This window comes from Parus major, chromosome 12 (assembly GCF_001522545.3).
Source record: "Parus major isolate Abel chromosome 12, Parus_major1.1, whole genome shotgun sequence".
Lineage (NCBI taxonomy): Eukaryota > Metazoa > Chordata > Aves > Passeriformes > Paridae > Parus > Parus major.
The window spans coordinates 3,148,058-3,169,687 of NC_031781.1; the positions used below are offsets into that span (position 1 = coordinate 3,148,058).

Genomic DNA, 21,630 nt, shown 5'->3' on the forward strand with positions numbered 1-21,630 from the left:
GGGACCATGGTGAGTGCGGGGCTGAGGGGCACGGAGGGAGCATGGTGAGTGCGGGGCTGAGGGGCACGGAGGGACCATGGTGAGTGAGGGACGGAGGGGCTGAGGGGCACGGCGGGACCATGGTGAGTGCGGGGCTGAGGGACCGCTCGGCGCTGGTTGTCCCCTGGTGCCACTGCCCAGCGAGGGGCTCGGAGGGGATCGCAGGCTGGGACCGCTGGAGGCGGGGCCGGCGGTGACTGAGGCCGCTGTGTTTGTGTCTTGCAGGCTCGCAACGCGGAGAAGGCCATGTGAGTGTGGCGGGGACACTGCAGCGTAGGCACCGCTCGAGTCCTGGGTCACCTCGGCTGAGGCTGCGGCCAGACCTGGTCTGACACATCTGTGGCCGCTGGCACTGCCTGTACCTCATCTCACACATCTGTTCCTGCTGCCTGTGCCTGGCTATCCCACAGAACTCGCTGTGCAGCCTCTTTTAAAGCACCAACAGTTTAATGATGCTTCTGGGTACTCAGTTGTACAGAGCCCAGAGGCTGTGGGAGTTGGAAGGCACCCACACACACACGCACCTGGTGCTGTGCAGCTCCTGTAGCTGTGCTGGGTGGTTCTGTGCAGGAGAGGCCCTGCAGCACTGTACCTGTCCCCCTGCAGGCTCGGGGATAAGTGCACTGAAATGTGTTGTAAAGGACCCTTTGTGGTTTTAGGCAGTTCCCATTTTAGGAACAGAGAAGCCAGGCCAGATAGGAGGAATCAGTCAGCATTGCATGAGGAATGAGCCACTGAGGATTTCTAGTGTTGAGAAGTCATTAGCTGTAAGAGCTGGGAGGTGGTCAGTGAATGTGTTCAAGCCTTTGTTTTCCACAGACTGTAATTAAGTCTATAATAAACATCCAGAGCAAAACTTGTTCCTGTTGGAATGTGGATTTGCAAAAGTGAATGTGTTTTCTTCTCTTTAGGACGGCCTTGGCAAGATTCCGGCAAGCCCAGCTTGAGGAAGGAAAAGTCAAGGTGAGCTGTAAAAGCCCTGGAGGTTTGGTAGCTCAAGTCAGGGAGAAGGCAGGCCTTGTTCAGAGCCCAGGTGTCCTGTGCTTGACTCCAGTTCGAAGGAAAATACTTCAGCTGACTATTTCACACTCAAAGTCAGGAAAATTCTCCACTACAGTTTCTCCAAACCTTTTTTATTTTTCTGTTTAATGTTGCATTTTACGCAGAGGAAAGGGGTTTAATATCTTTTAATAAAAAGTGGATGTTTTAGTAAAAAGGTAGAGCATTTTAATAAAAGGTAAAGCTGGGGAAAGGAACAAAATAACTGCACACAAAACTCTAGAAGCAAGATGATGCATTAGTTTGTGTAAGCAAGCCAATGGAATGTGGAAAAGGTTGGGAAGAAGGTACTCTACAGAAAAAATTTCATCATTTAGTAGCAGCAATTGAGAAAAGCTTAACCTTAAGGAGGTGGTGTACGTTGAAAATGGTGAAACTGTCCTGAATGGAACGTTTGTTGTATTGGAGAGGATTGTGGGGTGTTTTGAAAAAAACAGGTGAGAGATTTTGGTTTGGATAAAGTGGGTTTAAATAGGTTTTTTATAGTCTGTGATAGTTTAATCTGTCAGGGCTGTAAATCATTATTGTTCTCCACTAACTAAAAATCCATGAGAGCAGAAGACCCTGGAGCTTGGTAGCATAATTTGGCATTAATGGAGCAGTAAAGCCTGTGTGAAATGCTGTCTGCCAGTGCTCAGCTGAATTTCATGTGTGTGGTTTTCTGTCTGACAGGAGCGAAGGCCTTTTCTTGCATCAGAGTGTAATGAGCTGCCCAAAGCTGAGAAATGGAGGAGACAGGTAATGTCAACCTGTGGATTTTCTAATTCTATAGGAGGTAGAACTTTACACTTCCTGTTTAGACAGCCTTCTTACAACAGTTTTCCACACTTGTCAGTCCCTGACAGTTAAATCACAGAACATTTTCTCAGATAAGCTCAGTCTTCAAAGTAGCTCCTACCATGTCAGGTTGCCCCAGGGCCATGTCCAGCTGAGTCTTTAACATCTTCAGGGATTTAGATTCCAGGTTTTTGGGGCTGCTGTTCCAGTGTTTGATTATCTTCCTAATGATTTCTCTCCACTTGAATTTAATCAGAATTTCTCCAGTTTCAACTTGTGTATTATTGCTCCTTGTCCTATTGCCATGCACTTCTCAGACCATCTGGCTCTGTCTTCTCTGTTCCTTCCACTGATCTAGAAGTGAATTTCTGTGTTCTTATTTGACTAGATCATTGGGGAGATTTCCAAGAAAGTGGCACAGATCCAAAACGGTAAGATTTTTCTAACTGTGTTTTATTTTTTTGAATATCCAATCATAAGCAGTTACAGTAAAAATCCCATTTCATGTGAACTATTCTGTTTCTATTGCATAAATTCTGAAATTGCTCTGGTGTTTCTGTGAGCTGCCTGATTTATTGGTTTTTTTTTTCTCTCTAACAGCTGGATTGGGTGAATTCAGAATTCGTGACCTGAATGATGAAATAAACAAACTTCTGAGGGAGAAAGGACACTGGGAGTACAGAATAAAGGAGCTGGGAGGTCCTGATTATGCTGTAAGTGTGGAATGTGTTGTACTACAAGGTTGTTCTGCTTAGAAGTGAAGTGACTGCTGAGAAAAATATGTAGCATTTAGTTACCCATCAATGGCTTGGCCAGTGTTAATTTTATGCAGCCCCTAAAATGTTTCTAAATGTGTTAGAAGAAAGTTTTAAACTGTGAACTCTGTTTATGTTTCAGAGGATTGGCCCAAAAATGTTAGATCATGAAGGGAAAGAAGTGCCAGGAAACAGAGGCTACAAATACTTTGGGGCTGCAAAGGATTTGCCAGGAGTTAGAGAACTTTTTGAAAAGGAACGTAAGTAAAGAGCAGCTCTTCCCAGACATGAATCTGTGTAGTAGAATATCTTGAGTAAAATGCTGCTGTAGTTTGTGGGGAGTGCTGGTAACAGCATTTCTGAATGTCTCAGTGGAACACTGAGCACAGGTAATTAATTAAATGCCAGGAGCACCTTTGGCTGTTTGCAATTAAGGAAATATAAAAAGGAATAAACTGGTTTCTACCAGGAATTCCAAATGGTAAGGACTGTTGTCCTATAGAAACATAACAGGCAAACTTCATTGAGAAGTTCTGAATAGTGCTCAGAGTTCAGGGCTAGAAAAAGAAATGAAGAAAAAAGGAAAGTTGGGTTGAACATCATTTTTGAAGCAAAAATGAGTTTTCATAATGAAAAACTGGATGTAAGGGGATGAAACTTTGTCATGGAATGAGTGAGAATTGCTTGGGCCTGACATTTATGGGAATTGATGGGAATAATGACAATTATGGGAAGTACTCCAGGATGTGAGGGAAGATAAGAGCCTTGGCTCTGTACTGGAACTGATTTGTGCAGACCAGAGGGTGACACCAGTGCTCCCAGTGCTGGCAGCAGCTCCATCATGCTGGGTATTGCCTGGCACAAGGCAGCTGTGTGGGCTGTGAGGTTGGGGACAAGCTGGGGCCGCTCAGCAGGTGATGGAGGTGCCCTGGTGGGTGACAGTGGTGTTCTTGCAGCCCTGCCACCCCCACGGAAGACTCGGGCTGAGCTCATGAAGGACATCGATGCCGAGTACTACGGCTACAGGGATGAAGATGATGGGATTCTGGAGCCCCTGGAGCAGGAACATGAGAAGAAAGGTGTGTGAGATTACAAACCTGCACAGGGCAGCCCAGGAAGGGGTAATGGTGGACTCTGAAGTTAAGGCATCTTGTCCCCCCTGCTGTGGGCCTTGTCTTGTGCTTAGCTGTCAGAATTTGTCACATGGGTATCCAAATAAGGCATTTCATGGAGGAGGTGCTTTAGAGTTGGCTTTCATCTTTTCTACTGTAAATGATTCAATATTTTAGCAAGTCATTCACTACCAAAGCAAAAGCTCCTTTCCCCACTCCTTTTTCCTGCTTAAAGATGTAGAAAAGTAGGTTGCAGCAAGATCGGTGGAACCCAAGCAGTTCTCTCTCTCTCTCCCTTGTGAAAACTGACCCTACCATCTGTTTCCTGTCTCACCTCATTATTTATTTATCCATAAAAATAGCTGGTTACTTTTCTGCCAGATTAGAGGGGCCTGCTGGAAACTCTGTAGTCTGGGTGGGCTGTGTTAATTTAGCCATGTCATCTCTCTTGGAATTTTAACATTTTGTGAATATTTTTTCCTTTGGAACTTAGTTCTTCATAATATAAAATATTTATCCATGTGTTTGCTCAGATAGTTTTCTAGCATTATTCTACTGACTTCCCTGGTGAAGACACTGGGATGGCAAGTCTTAATTCCTGAAAATCTCTTCAGAATTCAGCACTGTGTGCCATTTTCTGGGATTTGTGTGGCTCAAATCAAGAGGGCACAGACCACTTTTAAATTTCCTAAATAGTTCTCATGCTTTTGCTGAGCACTGGCTGATCCTCAGTTATCCCTTCTCCATTGGTGAGGCATTCACAGAATTCAAGGTCATGCCTTGTTGATTGGATGGTGGGGCAGGGAGGAAGGGAGGCTGAAGGAAATCTTCACTTATCAGTGTCCTGCAGCAGAGCCTGGAGCCCCAAACTAAGGGGGAAGGGGAGCTGGCTGCAGGCACTGGATAGTGCAGGAAGGGAAGTTGTGTGGGGAGTTCCAACAGCTCCCACTCAGGGTCCTTCCTGCACATCCTGCTTGTCTGGGACCTTGCAGTTTTTACCTTGTTAAGTAAAGCTTTTCTGAAATGAAGTATTGAAAAAACTAATTAAAATTTGGGTACCTTTTCTGTTAGGGAGTCACACACAAGCCATGTGAAAGTGGTGAGGTCTTGCTCTCTCAGGGGGAGAATTTTGATGTGTGATCTGTGAGAGGTTGGGGAATGCCTGCTGGCTCCTGTTGCTGTAGGCATTTCCTCCTGCCAAGATGCATTAATCTGGCACCTCTGTAGGGTCTTCTGCACTGGCCATGTTACTGATAAAGCTTCTTAAAACTTGTTTTAGTGCTCTTACTGTCACTCTACTGTAATAGAGATGCAGCAGCCTGGCAGCTTCCACCTAACAGCAAGGTACAGAATTGGGATTGTGCTACAAAATAAGAGAAATACCCTCTGAGATGGAGAAAGAGCCTTAGGTGGGTGGTCAGTGTGAGGAGCATAGTCACATTTAATTAATCACACGGTGATCAGCATCCCTGTAGCTGCTGACAGGCTACAGAGCTGTAAGAGCCACTTAGCCTGCTCATGTGACCCTGCTGCTCAGGTCAGAAAGTAGGTTGGTGTTTATCTGTGACATTTAGTGTCTAAAATGTACCTAAATGAAGGCATTAGCAAGTACCACACTGTGACAGTATATCACTGATGCATTTTATTACATCCTACATCAAGATTCTACACTTGTAGAGGATTTAGGCTAGAAGTTTTAAGTCCATTGGAAAAGCTCTGGCAATAAGACCATGCTGCTCTGACTGCCTCTCAGCCACACTTGCCATTTTCCTTTGCTCCCCAGTTATAGCAGAAGCAGTGGAAAAATGGAAGATGGAGAGAGAAGCACGACTTGCAAGAGGTGAGGAGGAGGAGGAAGAAAACATCTATGCTGTCCATGAGGAAGAGGTAGGGGATGGCTCAGGTGATGTGACTTTTCATCTGTCTTCTGTGCTGCCTTCTTGGACATGCTGTTACTCTGCCAAGGACCTGTCTGCTGCTGTCCTGCCCCTCTCCCCACCTGACCCCCTACACAGCTTAGTAAGAATCAGGAATAGGAGAGTGCTCTTGGTCCAAGTTTAGGGGGTGCTGGAGGCTGGCAGGTGAGGACAGACCTTTCACTGGAGTGAGAAGCACCTTGCTGTGATTCAAGTACACTGTTTTTGTCAGGTAGAGGGTTGGTAACACTGCTCTGTCTGGCTCCTGAGTACAGCCTGCCTCAGTAGCAGCACAAGCAGCTTTGGGGACAGGATAATGTCACACTGCCACTCTGTGAAAACCCAAGGGGTGCAGGGCCTTGTTCACACTTGAATCATGATGCAGCAGGGCTTTGCTGGTGCTGCTCTCACTGCTCTTGGAAACGGAAGCAGTAATGCTGAAAATGTCAAGGAGCAGGATCTGCATGTGAACCTTGTGTTCCTTTGGTGCTCAGTCCTCTTCACTCATTCCTATATTTGAAGTGTTGACCATGCTTTGATCTTTCTGGAAAAGCAAGTGAAAAGGGGTTTTTTTATGACCTCTATAGAAAATAAACTTGATGTGTTTTTCTTCACTTTTTAGTCTGATGAGGAAGGTGCCAAGGAGAGAGAAGGTGAAGATGGCCAACAGAAATTTATTGCACATGTTCCAGTGCCAACTCAACAGGAGGTAAGGCATAACAGCACTCAGCTGCAGAGATGCACACTGGCTTTTGCTAGACACATCTTAATTTACATCAGGTCATCAGTAAAAGTGCCCTAAATTTATGATTTCTGTGACTTGACTCTACAGCTCTTTAATCCTCTTGCAAATGTTATTACCCTTTTTATCTCATAATTTCCAAAACCTTCCTAAGTATTCCATAAATTGGGAAGTGTTGTGGTATGGCTGAGCATCTGAGGTTTCAGCATCTCAGCTGAGCTGAATCCACCCTGTTTTTGTCACTGCAGATTGAGGAAGCTCTTGTGCGAAGAAAGAAGATGGAGCTGCTCCAGAAGTATGCCAGTGAAACCCTCCTGGCACAGAGCGAGGAGGCAAAGACACTTCTAGGATTGTAACATCACACCAGTGTCCTGGCCTGTGTGTAATCCCTCTGAAAGCAAAAGGTTCCTAAGTTCTGGTAGCAATGTGTTTTAACTCTGAAAGTTCCTTTGGATGTGGAGCAAACTGCTGGAATTACAGTGTGGTGTGCAGAAGGAGAACCATCATTCTGGTTTCTCCACTAGGATGACTTTTACTCCAGCGCTGGAAAAGGTCAAACCTTGGTGAACTTGTCTGCATCTAACAGCTGTCTTCAGTATTTTCAGTTTGGGAAAGGGTCTGTGCAGTGGGGCCTCTCCCAGAACCACTCCCAGTGAGCTCCTCAGTCCTGGGAAAAAACCCATGGTGTTCCTGCCATCCTGTCTGCTCTGTCCTGACTGTAAGTGTGAACATCCTCTCATGCTGGGTTTTGTTGAACTGAGAAGTAATTTACACTATTACACCTGCTTAGTTTACCAGAATAACCTGGAACCTGTCTAGAGGTGGCTTGAAGGCAGATCTTATGAATGACTTTGGAGGAGATTTGTTTCTTTCTAAAACACATGCAATGTCTAAAACCTGTTACCCTTTTTGTGGTTTGTAAGTGTGCCTGGATGAATTGCTGGATATTCCAGCAGCTACTGTAAAAAACTTTGCTATACCTTGTTCAAATGTTTTTATTAAAACTTATTTACAACCTGGTGTTTGTTTTGTTCTAGCTCAAAGGATTGTGATGATTCCCTAATGGTAGCCAAAGATTGGGATCATAGATGATCATCATAGACACATCCCTGTAGGGATTTGAAGCTCTGCATCCCCTACTGCTCTTGGCTTCTGAATCCTGGGACAAGAGGCAAGGTAGAGCCTGGTCAGAGTCTTATGGATGACTAATACTGTTGTACAGGTCTGAATGAATGGCATTTGAAACTGGACATCTGCAGCCATGGAGTATTTCTGTCTAAGGAAGAGTATTTAATAGCCAAGTTTGGGACCATTCAGCATTTCTGGATGCTCTCAGTATTTATCTGTTGTGAATAATCCACTCCAGAACAATCAAAGTTATGAATTATAGAGACAAGCTTTGTGTTACTTGATGCAAGCAATCAAATAAAAAAAAAAATAGAATTGAAAAAGTGGAAAGCATAGCTGCCAAATTAAAACATTAAAAAAAAAAAACAACAGAAAAAATTAAAAGTTCAATTATTGGTAGCAAGCAGACAGCTAACATCAAACATATTCTTCTCTCTTCCTGTCAGCAGTGCAGCTTTCTCTGCTTTGTAAGAAAGCAGCAAACAATGTCTTTATGGCTTGTAATAATTTGCTGTAGATTTGCTAAACTATATGCTGGAGATAACCAGGGGGGGAAAAAATTTTGTATGGCCTGATACAGTCTGAGGGTTGTCTGTAAGATAAAAGAAGACACAAGGGTAAAGGCAGATCAGGGACAGTGATGATAACAGAAATACAAAAGAAGAATAAATGGAAAGAATGAGAAAAAGCAACAGGATTGTGATTACATTAACGTTCAAAGGAATGTGACCAACATCATGATGTAAAAGGCTGATCTCTGCCAACCAACACAGAAAAGGAATAAATGCACAAAAATGCAGTGTGTAACTGCAAGGCAAACTGGCTGCTGCCTGGCCCTGCTGTGCCACATCCTCTCTCTGTAGCTCTGACTGTGAAGCATTTTGAGCTGAGTGCTCTTGGCTGCATCTGAGGGAACAAATTGCAGAGTAATTATTTGCCACAGTGGCTTATAGCAAAATGCCTGTGTCCTGCCAGGCTCTGGAATTGCTGGTGGAGTCAGGGTGGGGAAGCTGCTGTGGCCACAGCCAGGAAACTGATCTGTTTGTCCTGGAGAACGGAGCTCTGCCTCCACTCTGAGTGTGCAGCTGTGCTGGGGTGTGTGTGTGGTGCTAGGCTTATGGCTCATACCATCCCTGGAATGTGTCAGCCCTGAACACATCCAGGTTATAAAACAATTACTTTATGTATTTTTACATGTCTGCTTCAGAGTTCTGCTCTGTGTGTGATCCTGGCTTGAGCACCAAGGGGATAAACTCACTAATTGCTCTGTCTGCTGCATGGATTTGGGCCTGCTTTTGTATCTTAGAAATGTATTTGTGTGTTTCATTTAATGCCAGCCACGTCAGTGGTACAGATCGAAGGGCAACTCCCTTGTTCTGTGTCTGGAGATCACAGTACAGTCAGTGAAGGATCAGTTTCTCCTTGCAGTCAGAGGAGTGGTGAGGAATATTTGTTGGCAGCACTAGGAAATAAGTGGATTTACCTAATCTTCATTATCAGATGAGCAAGATAAACAGAGACAGCTTTGCAGAGTATCCATTAACTAATGACATTTTGTGCTGCTTGTCTCACTTTCAAGTCTAGCTGCAGGGGTGCAAAGCTGAGGGACGGTGGTGTTTTTGCATGACAGGCTTTTTCCCAAAGAATGAATCACAGAATGGGTCAGGTTAGAAGGGATGGGCATCTGGTCCAACCTCCTTGCTCCAGCAGGGCCATCCCAGAGCACAGGGCACAGGATTTGTCCAGACAGCTGCTGTCTGGGGCAGCTCCAGCGAGACAACTCCACACCCTCTGTGGACAGTCTGTTCCAGCGCTGTCACTGCACAGGGGAGAAGCCCCCCTTGGGCATCAGTTCCTGCCCGTTGCTCGTGTCCCAGTGGTTGGCACCACCGAGCAGAGCCTGCTCCATCCTCTTGGCTCCGCTCCCAGGCCGGCGGTGCCCGGCTCCCTCAGCCTTTCCTCGCAAGAGACACGCTCCAGTCCCTCCATCCCTTGGCCAGGCACAACCAGACAGAATGTTTCTTCTGCTTTTTTGTTAAATTTAAAAAGCCTTATCTCCTCGGTCGGAATGTTGTAGTGCTCCTGGCGGTGCCGCGGCGGGCCCGAGCCCGTGGCAGCGTGCTGGGAGGCTGTCGGGGCGCGGGGAAGCGGCGGGCGCTGTCCCGGCCCGGGGCTGACGTTTGCCCGTGACGCGGGTGACGCTGCCCTGCGCTGCGGCCGCCGCCGCTCTGCGCTCGCCATGCGCCGGGCGCTGCCGCCGCTCCGCGCCCTGCTCGGGGCCGCCCGGCGGCTCCCGGCGGCCCGGGGGAGCTGCGGCCGCCCGGCCGAGCGGAGCGGGCACAGCGCGGTGAGCGGGGCCGGGGCGGGCGGGCCGGGGAGCAGCGAAAGCGAAACGGGTGCGGGGCGCGGCGGAGCGCGGCAGAGCCACTCGCCCTGGCCGGGGATGCCCGGCGGTATCCTCGCTTCCCCGGGACAGAATTCCCGGATACTCCGGTCCTGGAGCTGCGTGTGCTCCTGCTCTTACAGAGCGAACGAGGGAAACCCGTTCCGACCACTGCCGGCTCCGCGCGTCCCTTGGGTTGTGCGGCACCGCACTCTTGTCACCAACAGGTTCTTTCGGGTCAAAAGGGAAACAAAGCTGTTCACATCATTATCTCTATTTATCATTATATCCGTCATATGTATGTGTTCAGTTCTTTCCTTAGTGCTTTTTTCCCATGTAATACTTTCTTTTTTTTTTCCTGTTAGTGTTACTCACTGTAAAGTTTCCATTTGTAATCTGTTATCTTTACATCTCTTATTTATATGTCGCAAAATTAACGTAAAGAATCATATATGCTAGAGAGTTATTCTATTACCACTATAGTTTCAGCAGTTTCATGTACCCATTCACAAAGCCTGGGAAGACTGCTCTACATTTATTAGCAAGCCTTTAGCAGCATCTCTGCAGCAAGTTGGGCTATTTCTGACATAACTTTCCTGAAACCATTGTGGGCTGTGTGGAGACAAGGACTTCAGGAGTTTTGTTCTTCAAATCAAAAGGGTGGTGATTCTACAGAGGAGAGATGAGAGGGCTTCAGGGGGAGTTCTTGCATGTAAAACAAAACCCCAGCCTAATTTAAATGAACAGTAATGCAATATATTTAAGGTGCTGACGTTATGAACTTGGGCTGTGTAAGGGGGTGGATTTTCCCTGTTGTTTGTGCTGCATCCCCATTCCCAGCACTGCCTGTCCCTGTGCTGTGCCTGGCTGCAGGAAAAGTGTGGCAGGTGAATAATTGATGTGGAACAAAAGTGCTGCTTGAGTGGGCAAAGAGCCCTTCTCTTCCTGCATAGGAGACAGGTGGCTGTGGGTGTGTGCCCTGAGACAGCTCTGCTAGCAAAGGCTGGCCCACCTCCCATGGCTGCAGACCTTTCTGTGCCTGCTCCCTCCATCACACTCAGCCTCGGCCCTTAACCCGTCCCTTTTCATCACTGATCATAAATCCCAAGGTTCCTGTTTCTGTTTTAGGCTCAGGAGAGAAATGAGCTTTAGATGATAGGTTTTGTTCCGTACTTTTCCAGCCTGATCCAGTAACAGCTTCATTGCTCAACAGTCCTCTCTCTGTCTCTGCTCCTTGCCCTTATCACCCAGCTCATCTTTCCTGGCTGGGGCTCACCAAGTCCAGCTCTTCACTGCCTCCAAGGCAGGCAAGGAGATACACTTCAGTGACTCGAGCAGCACCTGTGTGTAAGTGCTGACTTTCCCAATTAGTCTGCCCTAAGTGAAACCAGCACTGAAGGTGTGTGTGGGAGCACAGCAGTCACTTGGCTGTGATCAAACTTGTAGAACAGAACAGTTCTACTACATAAACATATAGATCCCCTGCTCCCACTGGAGGTGTCTGTTCTCAGGGGGCTGCAGCTGCTGTAAACCCTATTAAGTATGTGTAAGGACAGGCAGAACTAATGTTTGATTTCATCCCTCCTTCCAGCTCAGCATGCTGCCGTCCTTTGGATTTCTCTTTGACATTGATGGGGTGCTGGTGCGAGGGAAGACCCCCATTCCTGCTGCCAGAACAGCCTTCCAAAAGCTGGTCAACTCTCAGGGACAGTTCCTGGTGCCCGTGGTCTTTGTCACCAATGCAGGGAACTGCCTGCGCCAGAAGAAAGCTGACCAGTTGTCTCACCTGCTGGGGGTTCCAGTGAGTCACCTAAATCCAGTTCATTATCATGTTGAGTGTGTCAGATGTATTATCTTCCATTAAGTGCTGCTCAGTTAATCAGGTCTGCTTTTCCCTTTAAGCCCCCTGACATGCTTTGCTGAAAGTAAAAAATGCTGTCCAAAGCTAATGGAATTTCCACTACTAAAGGCACTGATTTTTCCAATAGTAAAGTTAAAGGTATTTCTTTGGAAAGGTCCTCACAGGAGCATCTTTCCAGGATAACAGTCTTACTGGTAAATCCCTCTCCTGTTAAAGGGGTGGGGATATGTAAACTGAAAAATCAGGTGATCTTCTGGCACTATTAAATCAGAGCTGCAGTCCAGCAAAGGACCCACGATTGGAACCAGGCCCCTTCTGATTCTCCTTTTCTAAAGGAAAACGATTTCCAAATAATTTATTGGAATTTTTATTTCCAAATGAATTTGGTGGTCTTATAAAACTAGGAGAGGAAAGGTTGTTCATGTTGAATAGAGCTGGGAGCTCAAAGGAGTATATATGACAATTTGTCAGTAAGGTACTTTTTTCTGACATATTATCAATACATCATTTGTGAAAGGAAAAAATGCTGGTTGTTTTGTAATTCCTGGAATCTGTCACGTCTGTTAATTGAATCTGTGTATAAACAACTTCTCTGAAAAACAACAGACTCCTTTTGTTTTTAAATCCCAAACAGATTTCACAAGATCAAGTGATGATGTCACACAGTCCTCTGCGGATGTTCAAGCGTTATCATGAAAAATGTGTTCTGGTATCTGGACAAGGACCACTTCTTGATATTGCTCAAGAGTATCTTTAAAAAAAAGAGTTAAAAAAACCAACAACTTTCTGTCACAGTGTTTTCCTTAATCTGGTTCAGGGGATCCCATGGATTAAGTGAAAGTCAAATATTTCAACCCTTCAAATGCAGTAATAAATAGTAATGATAATTCCTAGTATGGTGCCAAATTTATGTTTTGGACGTGGTTTTATACTAAGTGCCCAAAGAACTTAAATTATATTGATAACATGGTGGTATCAAAGTTTCAAACTGTGACTTAATAATCTTAACTTTTGCATAAGCTTTGCTCAGGCTTCCTTTAAGTCCCTTCTGCACTTCTTCCTTTAGTGGGATTTTCATTAAAGTTGGTGTCAATCATGAGTTGCAAAATGTGTATGCATCTTTTAAACATAAGCTCTGAAGTACAAAACTGAGAAAAAGGTATTGAAGGAACATTCCAATTGATGGTCAACATTCATTAGGCTTGGCTAAGAGAGAAGTAGGTGAGAAGACTGAAAACCAAAGAGAAGAACTTTGGTCTCTCGTTTATCAGCAGTGGGACGATCATCTTTCTGTTTCACAGAAGGAAAAGTCTGTCTTTGACATTGCTTTCATTCCTAAGTAATTTGTCAGTTGAGTATATTTAAATGGTTTATGTGGAATCAGCAGTTTGGAAACCTTTTCCTGTGAGCAGTTGTGTGTCCTTAGCTGCTGTGTCCCAGCCTTGGTTTCTGCCAGCCCATCACCATTGACGCCCTGCGGGAGAAACGCCCTCTCCTCGATGCAGTTGACCATGACAGAAGACCCAATGTCCTGGTGAGTGGAGATTTTTGTTTTAAACATCTCTGTTTGCTCATTGCATGACATCCTATAACAGGGGTCAATATTTAACTACCAAGCTAATGCTGCTGTTCTTACACTGTATTTTGACTTTACTTTTCTGCTTCCTTATTTGTTTTATTAACAAAGCATTCTCAAGAACAACTCTTTTCTCTCAGTAGTAATTCTTTAACCCAGCCTTTGATTTTGTAACCTACTGCTGCAGGAAAACTCACAATCTAATGCAGATACCTAATGCAAAGTCTGTCCTGGAAAGCTGATTAGCTTCCTCAGAAAGTATGGCAGATAACATAAGCTTTTCCCTGAATATATGATTGTGTTGGTAGGAGGTAGCTTTGATTGTAAATGAATGCTTTGAAGAGAAATACTTTCCCCTCATAGATCTCCCTTTACTGTTTGTAGCACTATTCAAATGTTTACAGTGGTGTCAGTTGAGCTGTGCAGGGTTTGAAGCAGAAGTGAACAGCTGGGTGTGCTGCTCACATTCAGAGCCAGCCTAAAAAAAGGATTTCCCCCCTGGAACAGGGAATTCTCCGTGGCTCACAGAATCCATCCCTCAGCTGGGATCCTCACCCAAGTGGATGGGGAAGGTCAAGAACCTGTTAAAGTGTTTACTCTCACCACAGAGAGTAAATAATGAAGTACAAACTCTTAATTGTTTGGCAAATATATTACATGTTATACTGTGCATTCTTTATCAGAAGTGTTAAAGAAAAACATCTCAAAAACTATTTTTCAAATGTCTTGGTACTACTGGAGAAAAATAAACATCCATACTTTTATATACAAGTAATTTTGACAATTAATTTAAACAGCTAAAATTGCAACACAAGTAATTTTAAGAGCTGGAGTTAAAAAACTCCTGTTAAAAAGCTGTTTAAAACAGCTCAGGAGAAGCAGGAGGCTGGTGCAGGTACAGCACAGTCACTGCTGTCCCTGGGCCAGAGGTGTCAGAGTGGAAACACAATTTTCTGAGTGAACTGACATCAGGTATATATCAATATAGAGTGCATTTCCTGGCAGAGTGGCTGTGGGAGCTGTGCTTGAATTTATTCTGTTTAAAACAGATGTTTAATCTTGTAAAAAAACTTTCACTTTTTTCTTATTGCAGTCCCCTTCTGCTGTGGAGCTTCCCAAGATTGAGGGTCAGTTATCTTTATTTAACTTGCATCTATCAATTAATAAATGAAATATTTTTATTTTATTTTATTTTCATAAATTATTTTTAGATTTGTTGGGCACTTCAGAAATTTGTCTGAGACAATCCTAAAATTTCCTTGTTAATGACACCTGTCATTAATTTGAAAGCATCATGTGTTGTAGAGCTGTTTTTTAGTGCATGCAGCTTTCAGCCATTGGGTTTTGAAGTTTGGAGGCTATATGAGGTCTTCTTTCCCTTTCATCTGCCTTTAACAGGCTATTGTTGCCCTCCTTTCATAAATGAGGAATTAACTGATGTTCATTATTCAGAAATAATTGGTCTTGTTCTTACAGTAGTCAGGATGGAGCTGTAGTATGAGAAGGGCCTTGTGTTCACTCTCATCTCATCTGAGCTACAGGAAAGTAGAAATTGGACCTTAGGATTTTAAAAAACCCATGTCAGATTATTGCTGGAGACCAAAGCAGTTTTTAAATACAGCATCAGATTTTGTTCTGAGATGAACAAATCAACATCACAGGTGCTGTATTCATGTACTGTGTGTGAACAGAGAACTTGTGAGTTATGGAAGACTTAGAAATAGAATTTAGAAGTCAATATTGTAATTTCTGGAGAAACTTCACCTGTGAAATAGAACTCCTAAACCTGTCAAGTTTGCAGTGGGGTCTTGTTACTTCTGAGATTTTGAATGAATGGGCATGTGATATATCAAGCCTTTAAATTAATGTGGCTGTTTGATCAGTTCCTGGTTGTGTTAAATTAGTTGTTCAGTCTCTTTAGGCCAAGTTTTAGACCCAGTGTCAGAGACTCAGTGCTAACAATTCCATTCCTGTTCTGTAACTGTGGCTCTCACAGCTGTGGTGCTGTTTGGGGAGCCAGTGAGATGGGAAACCAGCCTGCAGCTGATAATTGATGTTTTGCTGACAAGTGGCTATCCTGGAAATCCCTATGAGCAGGAAAACTACCCTCACATCCCCGTGCTTGCCTGTAACATGGACCTGATGTGGGTGGCTGAGGCACAGTCCCCAAGGTAAGTGCTTTATTCATAGAATTGGGATTTATTTGGGGCTTCCTCATTTTTCCAGTAGGATTCAGAGTCAACGCTTGAGTACAGAATGCTTGATGGAGCTTCACAGCAGGGCTTGGCTTTGAATGCCACATCTCTAATGCACTTTCAGCTAATGCTGCCTTGTTGCTGGCTGCATTATTGCATCCAGGAAATCAGTCACTCAAGAGAAAAGCTGCTTTTAAGCTCAAAAAAAATCCCCTTTTGTTTCCTCACTCCCAGAGCAGTGGAGAAAGAGAAGTTTTTTTTCCTGAGGGCCTCAGAGCCTCAGTTCAAAGGCAAAAATGAAAAAAAAAAATAAATATCAAGGCCATTGTTTCATTTCATTAGGTCCCTCTTTGGTATTTCTCTTTTCCTGGTAGGGTAAAGAGCTGACCCTGCTGGTTGAAAGCAGTGAGTGGTTCTGAGCTGGAAACAATGCAGTGAGCTCTTTAGGGAACACAAGAGAAAACAAGTAGAACACGCAGAACAAGGTGCCAGCACCTCTTAGAGTGGTTTTGATTTTGCTTTCAAAAGAAGGTACTTCTTTAATAGGTTTGTTTCCCTTCCCCTCAGTCTGTAATTTTGAAATAGAAACTTGTTACTGTGACTTGATTGCTGCCTGAATCCTGGGTCAAAGATCTGCTCAGATTTCTATCTTTGGAAGCAAAGGCCATCTCTAATTGGCACATTGAAAAAGATTTATGTGTGATGGCTTCAGGCTACCATGAGGCAGCCAGGATACCTCTAGTGAGCAATTTTAAAATTAGATAAATCTGTTGTGCCATCCCAGTAATGTGGGTTTATTGTGGTGTCTGTTGTTCAGCTAAATAGCACTTAATTTTCAGTGAACCAGCTGCAGAAATGTTGCATGCTGAGGAGAATTTGATAGTTACAGGACATGATTTATTCCTAAAAAATCATGAAATAAAAAAGAGCCTTGTTTGATGTTTTTAATTTGTGCTTAATGTAATTCGATTTGGTTTTATATCTGTGTAGGCTTGGGCATGGGACATTCATGGTTTGGTTTTATATCTGTGTAGGCTTGGGCATGGGACATTCATGGTTTGGTTTTATATCTGTGTAGGTTTTGGGATGGAACATTGATGATTTGGATTTATATCTATGTAGGTTTGGGCATGGAACATTGATGGTTTGGATTTCTGTCTGTGTAGTTTTGGGCACGGGAGATTCATGGTTTGGGTTTATTTCTGTGTAGGTTTGGGGATAGAATATTGATGATTTGGATTTATATCTATGTAGGTTTGGGGATGGAACATTGATGGTTTGGATTTCTATCTGTGTAGGTTTGGGCACGGGACATTCATGGTTTGTTTGGAAAACATTTACAAGAAGATCACTGGCAAAGAGCTGAAGTACGAGGTGTTAATGGGCAAGCCCAGCAGGCTGACATACCAATATGCAGAGCACCTGATCCGGGCGCAGGCCCTGCAGAGGAGCTGGGAGCAGCCCATCCAGACCCTCTATGCTGTGGGGTAAGGCGAGCTGAGCCTGACAAATGCACCAGGAAATTACTCACGGTGTAAATGCCAGCCAAGAAAAACACACAACTCTCACCAGCTTGTTTCTCTTACCATTATAAGACCATCTGACTTCGTTGGTGTTATGGTGTATTTTTTATGAGGTTTCTAATACTAAAAATTAATGATGCTTTGCTCTTTTTATGTGTAATTTTTTCAGAAGGTAGTTTTATATGCAACTAAGATTTCTCCAGATTTTTTATTCATTTATTTATTTTCTGTAATAGGCTGTGTAAATCTAACAAAAAGGGTTTGTCTGGGTGTTGATTCTATTAGGTTTAATGGTGTAACACCAACTGCCTTTGAGCAAAGGACAGAGACTGTAGTGCTAGACTTTATCTCTGAGGTAATTTAGGTTGGTCATATGCTATTGCCTGTGCTGCCACATCATAGAATCCTTTTCAGAGAAGATAAAGCTGTGTTGTATTAAGGACTGTTCCAGAATCTCCAAGATTTTTGGAAATATAGTAAGCTCATTCATGGGCTGCTCATGCCTTGATTTTCTCTCCCCTTGCCCCAATCTGCAACAGGGAGAGTGATTCATTTTTATCCTGTCATGCTTCATGAAAATGGTACAATAAAACAGCTGTGGGGTTGGATTTCTCCCTGTCTCCCCAATTCCACATAGAGTTGTGTAAAGCATACAATGAAGTGTTAAATGGAAACTGTAAGAGTGGCTTTTGACAGCTGAAGCTGCAGTGCTGACTGGATTTCTCGTTTGCAGGGACAATCTGATGACGGATGTGTACGGCGCTAACCTGTACAACCGCTACCTGCAGAGCTCCAGGACAGGTTCCAAATCCCGCCTCCAGGCCAAGGTTTCTGGAGGCAGAGGCCCTGCCACACTCTCCCAGGACAATGAGATTGGGCTCAGCTGGGAGAACGAGCTGGCATCTGCAGCTGCTGCCCACTGCAGGTCTGTCCTGGTTTGTACCGGGGTGTACAGCCCCCACACCGAGGTGCCCCTGCACACCAGGGACAGCGTAACTGAGACCGTGTTCCACGGCCACAGGGATTTCAGGTTTGACCCTGGCTTGGTGGAACCAGACCACATTGTGCCAGATGTGGATGCTGCTGTAGACCTGGTCTTCCAGCTGGAGAACTTTGTACCTAATTGAGGTGACATGATTTCTTAAGGACCGCTCAGTGCTGCGCTTTTCTTCCCCAAAACACATTGTGCTTTACAAGAGTGCCACAAACTGCTGCCTTTAAACTTTTTTAACCTCTAAATTGATACAATCTTCTACTCAGTATGCTTATTAGAAGTACATGTAGGAACATTAGTGTGTTTAAGTACATTAAATATCAATAATGCTTTCTATAGTGCTTCTAAATACGGAATTTCTGGCTTGAGTTGCCCATTATTGTCTTCCTCTTTGTTATGTTAGGGACTTTAATAGCAATATTTCATAGTAGCCTATTCATGTACTGGTACTTAAATCCCTCCACAAAAGTACCTCCTTTTGTTTGCTGGAAGATTTAGCTTTTAGGTGTTGGGGATGTTGAGGATATCAGATTGTGGTGCTGGCGTCAGTCCATTCCACATGGGCTGGTACAGAGCACACCACGTCTCAGTGCCTGGCATTCTGCAAGTACTCAGTGCTCCCTTCAATCAGAGCAGAGTTCAGCCTGTCCCACTTTGGACTTGCTCTGATCTAACTGCTGCTGCCTTTCCTTGTGTCTGTTTTCCCATGGCCCTGGAGCTTTATTGCTCCTCTTATTGCTGTGTGAAGCCCTGGCTGTGTTGGAGCTCCATAATCCTGGAAGGGAAGCAGCAGACCTGGGTGGTGCCCTCTGGGGCCTTTTGCTGCTTTTTGCTGCCTTTCTATCTGCACTTTTCTTTTTTTTTTTAGGAATTTAGAGTCTTAGAAAGCTTTAGCAGTTTTGTTTCAGGTGTTTCTGTGAGTTGGGATTTTACCACTGAATCAGGGACTACTGCTTGGCCAAAAAGTGCCTCCTAATTTACTTGAAGCCTCATACCACTGTGGTAATTAACTGGCCTTTGGTGTAATGTATCTTGTGTCAGTGTTACATGTTGTTTGGGCTGTGGATTTTAATAGCTGTTTGTTTAAAATGAAAAAGTAATTTATTTTTTTTTTGTTATTCCTGTAAAATACTTCTAAAGTTTTCATCCCAAAGATGCCTTTGATAGTATTTCTGTGTTGTTTGTTATAACACAATATGTGTTGTACCTGTGACTTAAGCTTGGAAAACATAAGCCAATTCATTGTTTTAAAATCAAAGTCAACTTACACACAAAGATCAATTCACATTAGGGACTAGTCAGGTTTTTAGGGTTGAGTTTTTTAAGTGTTTTTTTTTTCTCAAATTAGGAATTGTACAAACAAAATCCTGGGTGTTCATTTCTCCCAGGTTCCTGCAGGGTTGGCAGAATGCCTTCCTGGCCAAATCCTTCGCTGCTTGTTATCCCAACAGCAACTCTGAGAGCTCACAGCTGCTGTGAAGTCAGATTTTGTTGTTGTGTTTCCTCTGCTTGCAAAGCACTGCAATTCCCTCTCCACTCTCAGGATTGTTGATTCATCTCTTGTAATGTTTCCTGAGGAGCTTTCAGTGTCTCACTGGATCCTGTGTAAGGACACTGCTCTGAACACTCGATTTCCTGCTTCTTCACTGGAAAAGTATTTACAGCAGCACATTCTTGCCTTTTCATTGGTACAATGAACAGGTATCTACCTGTTTCTTTAGCACTTTTCTGTAATATACCAAGTATTTGCAAAGAATGCCAAATCTAAGTAAAGATTGTGATTTTGTAAGGTCAGGATGATTTGAAGTTGTTTCAGTACTAAGGCATGTTGTACAACTCTCTACCAGAATCGGTGGAGCAAGGAATAAAAATGTTGGAAGTTGCTGAAGAACAGAAAATGTTCTGTCTCTCCTTTTTTTTTTTTTCTCTGCAATGTGGATGAACACTTCAAAAGATTCATGAAGGAACTGCATATAGACCTCTTAATTCTCATCCCTCATGGAAACATTAACATAAAATGTGTTTGTAGAGAGGAAGACAGTCCTCCAAGCCTCAGGATATTCCAGATTCTCCAGCTCCATGGACTGAACTCCAGCTTGGTGAGTGGCAGTTTGGGCTTGGCAGACCCTCAAAAAGCCAAAATGCTGAAAAACCAGCAGTTGAAGGTAATAAAGGAAATCATAAATAGTGACCTGGATAACACTACACACAGAAGGCAGTTGGCAGAGGTGGAAATCTCTTTCCATCAGTGTAAAGCTGGGATTACAGGAGTTTCTCTGAAACTCAGTGGTGTGCCTGTGTGCTCTGTAGGTTGAACAGAAATGGGAACTAACAGATATCACAGCGTATCTCACACAGTCTGTATTAAAATCTTTTGTCTAGACAAGGATGAATTCTTGGGTGATGAAATATATCCTGTTTTCAGCGTTGACAGAAACAGGCTGCACACTGAGAAGTGTCAGGGAAGTGTTTTTGTGGTCGTTTCTGTGAATAAAACAGATGAGTGGATATTCCAAATAGTACAGGTGGGTTTACTTTGTGTAAAGATTGTTTAATTTCTAATTCAGACTACCTAGGACTCAGCTGGTCTTAAAAGTTCTCCTTCCATTGTGTTGGTCTTGTATGCCAATCTGGAATCTGGGCTCATGCTAAACATGCCTTACAGTTTAACATCCAGCAGGTGTTATTTATAAATTTTATATTATAAAATATTTATTTGTTGGTTTATTTATTGACCTTTGCCTGAAAAGCAGAAGCAGCACCTGTTGTACAGGTAAGAATTTCAGAATCAGATTTTCAGTAGGATTTAGGACTGGTGTCTTGTTTTGTGGAATTGTATCTGGGAAAATGCTTTCTGCTAGTTTAACAGCTAACTTCCTGCCCATAGATGAGGAGGAAAAATATTCAGTGAACTTAAACTATAAAAAACACAGGTTTTTTTTTTTTTGAAGGTACAAGCTACATAATGAAAGGTCAGTTCACCACAGCAAATGAAAAATGGTTGTAGTGTGTGTACATCTCTTGTATCCAAACTATTTCACATTCTTAGAGAATTCCAGGGAGAGTTCCCAGAAATGGGAAATCATTTCTAAGTGTTCATCATGTGCACTTATATCAAGCCATTCAAAGGGAAAAGTTGGGGTTTTTTTTTCCCCCACACAGATTTAGAAACTCCAGTTTAAATGTGTAGAACACAGGAGAAAGTTGAAGTCAGTCCCTCCCAAGAGCAGATGGACATCAATCATGACACCTGCACCATTTCCCTCTCACACCCACTCTCACCAGCACAGTCACAGCCATGAGGTTTCTGTAGTAATAAAGAGAATTAACTGATAAATTCAGCTGCTCCCAGCCCTCTGAGGACCCAGCTCCAGAGCCTGGCATTGCACTGACAACTCCTCTTTCGATCCCTGAGGCTGTTACTGAAGCAGCAGACAATGCAAACCAAGTAATTCAATATTTGGCTCCTGTGGATCACAAATACCCATCTGCTGATGTTCAAATTAAAGAGCCAAGCAAAAAGAAAGGGTGTTGCTTTGTTTAATTTCCAGCACTTCAATAAAATCCAAG

At 43.8% G+C, this 21,630-nt stretch overlaps 2 protein-coding genes across 9 annotated transcripts in view; both read left to right on the forward strand.

The window, feature by feature from the left end:
* The window catches only part of ISY1 (ISY1 splicing factor homolog), a 9,483-nt gene extending 1,263 nt beyond the window's left edge, over positions 1-8,220 (forward strand). For 3 of the 7 annotated variants that reach the window (XM_033517353.1, XM_015640540.3, XM_015640542.1), the window contains exons 2-11: positions 265-287; positions 951-1,002; positions 1,771-1,836; positions 2,264-2,306; positions 2,476-2,588; positions 2,773-2,890; positions 3,587-3,709; positions 5,526-5,629; positions 6,281-6,367; positions 6,649-7,420. In XM_033517353.1, coding sequence (XP_033373244.1) covers positions 265-287; positions 951-1,002; positions 1,771-1,836; positions 2,264-2,306; positions 2,476-2,588; positions 2,773-2,890; positions 3,587-3,709; positions 5,526-5,629; positions 6,281-6,367; positions 6,649-6,756 — 837 coding nt within the window. In that variant the 3' untranslated portion in view covers positions 6,757-7,420. The other 4 variants (XR_004499172.1, XM_015640541.2, XM_033517355.1 and 1 more) reach the window with 4 other exon arrangements.
* A 1,596-nt stretch (positions 8,221-9,816) lies between these two features.
* Positions 9,817-20,736, forward strand: LOC107210143 (haloacid dehalogenase-like hydrolase domain-containing 5). 2 transcript variants are annotated; one of them, XM_033517351.1, is made up of 9 exons: positions 9,817-9,875; positions 11,503-11,712; positions 12,407-12,519; positions 13,213-13,306; positions 14,442-14,475; positions 15,345-15,519; positions 16,842-17,030; positions 17,800-17,991; positions 20,090-20,736. In XM_033517351.1, exons 2-9 carry the CDS (start codon positions 11,509-11,511, stop codon positions 20,373-20,375), a joined length of 1,287 nt encoding a protein of 428 aa, XP_033373242.1. In that variant the 5' UTR covers positions 9,817-9,875; positions 11,503-11,508; the 3' UTR covers positions 20,376-20,736. The 2 variants fall into 2 exon arrangements, with proteins under 2 accessions (XP_033373242.1, XP_033373243.1); XM_033517352.1 differs by lacking the exon at positions 9,817-9,875 and adding an exon at positions 9,937-11,258.
* Positions 20,737-21,630: the final 894 nt, after the last annotated feature.

Excerpts from the sequence above, each read along its gene's own strand:
- LOC107210143 (XM_033517351.1), top strand. The coding sequence starts at position 11,509 with ATGCTGCCGTCCTTTGGATTTCTCTTTGACATTGATGGGGTGCTGGTG. Across the intron at positions 14,476-15,344 it reads GGAGCTTCCCAAGATTGAGG|CTGTGGTGCTGTTTGGGGAG; the intron begins GTCAGTTATCTT and ends TGGCTCTCACAG. Across the intron at positions 17,992-20,089 it reads GCAGCTGCTGCCCACTGCAG|AGAGGAAGACAGTCCTCCAA; the intron begins GTCTGTCCTGGT and ends ATGTGTTTGTAG.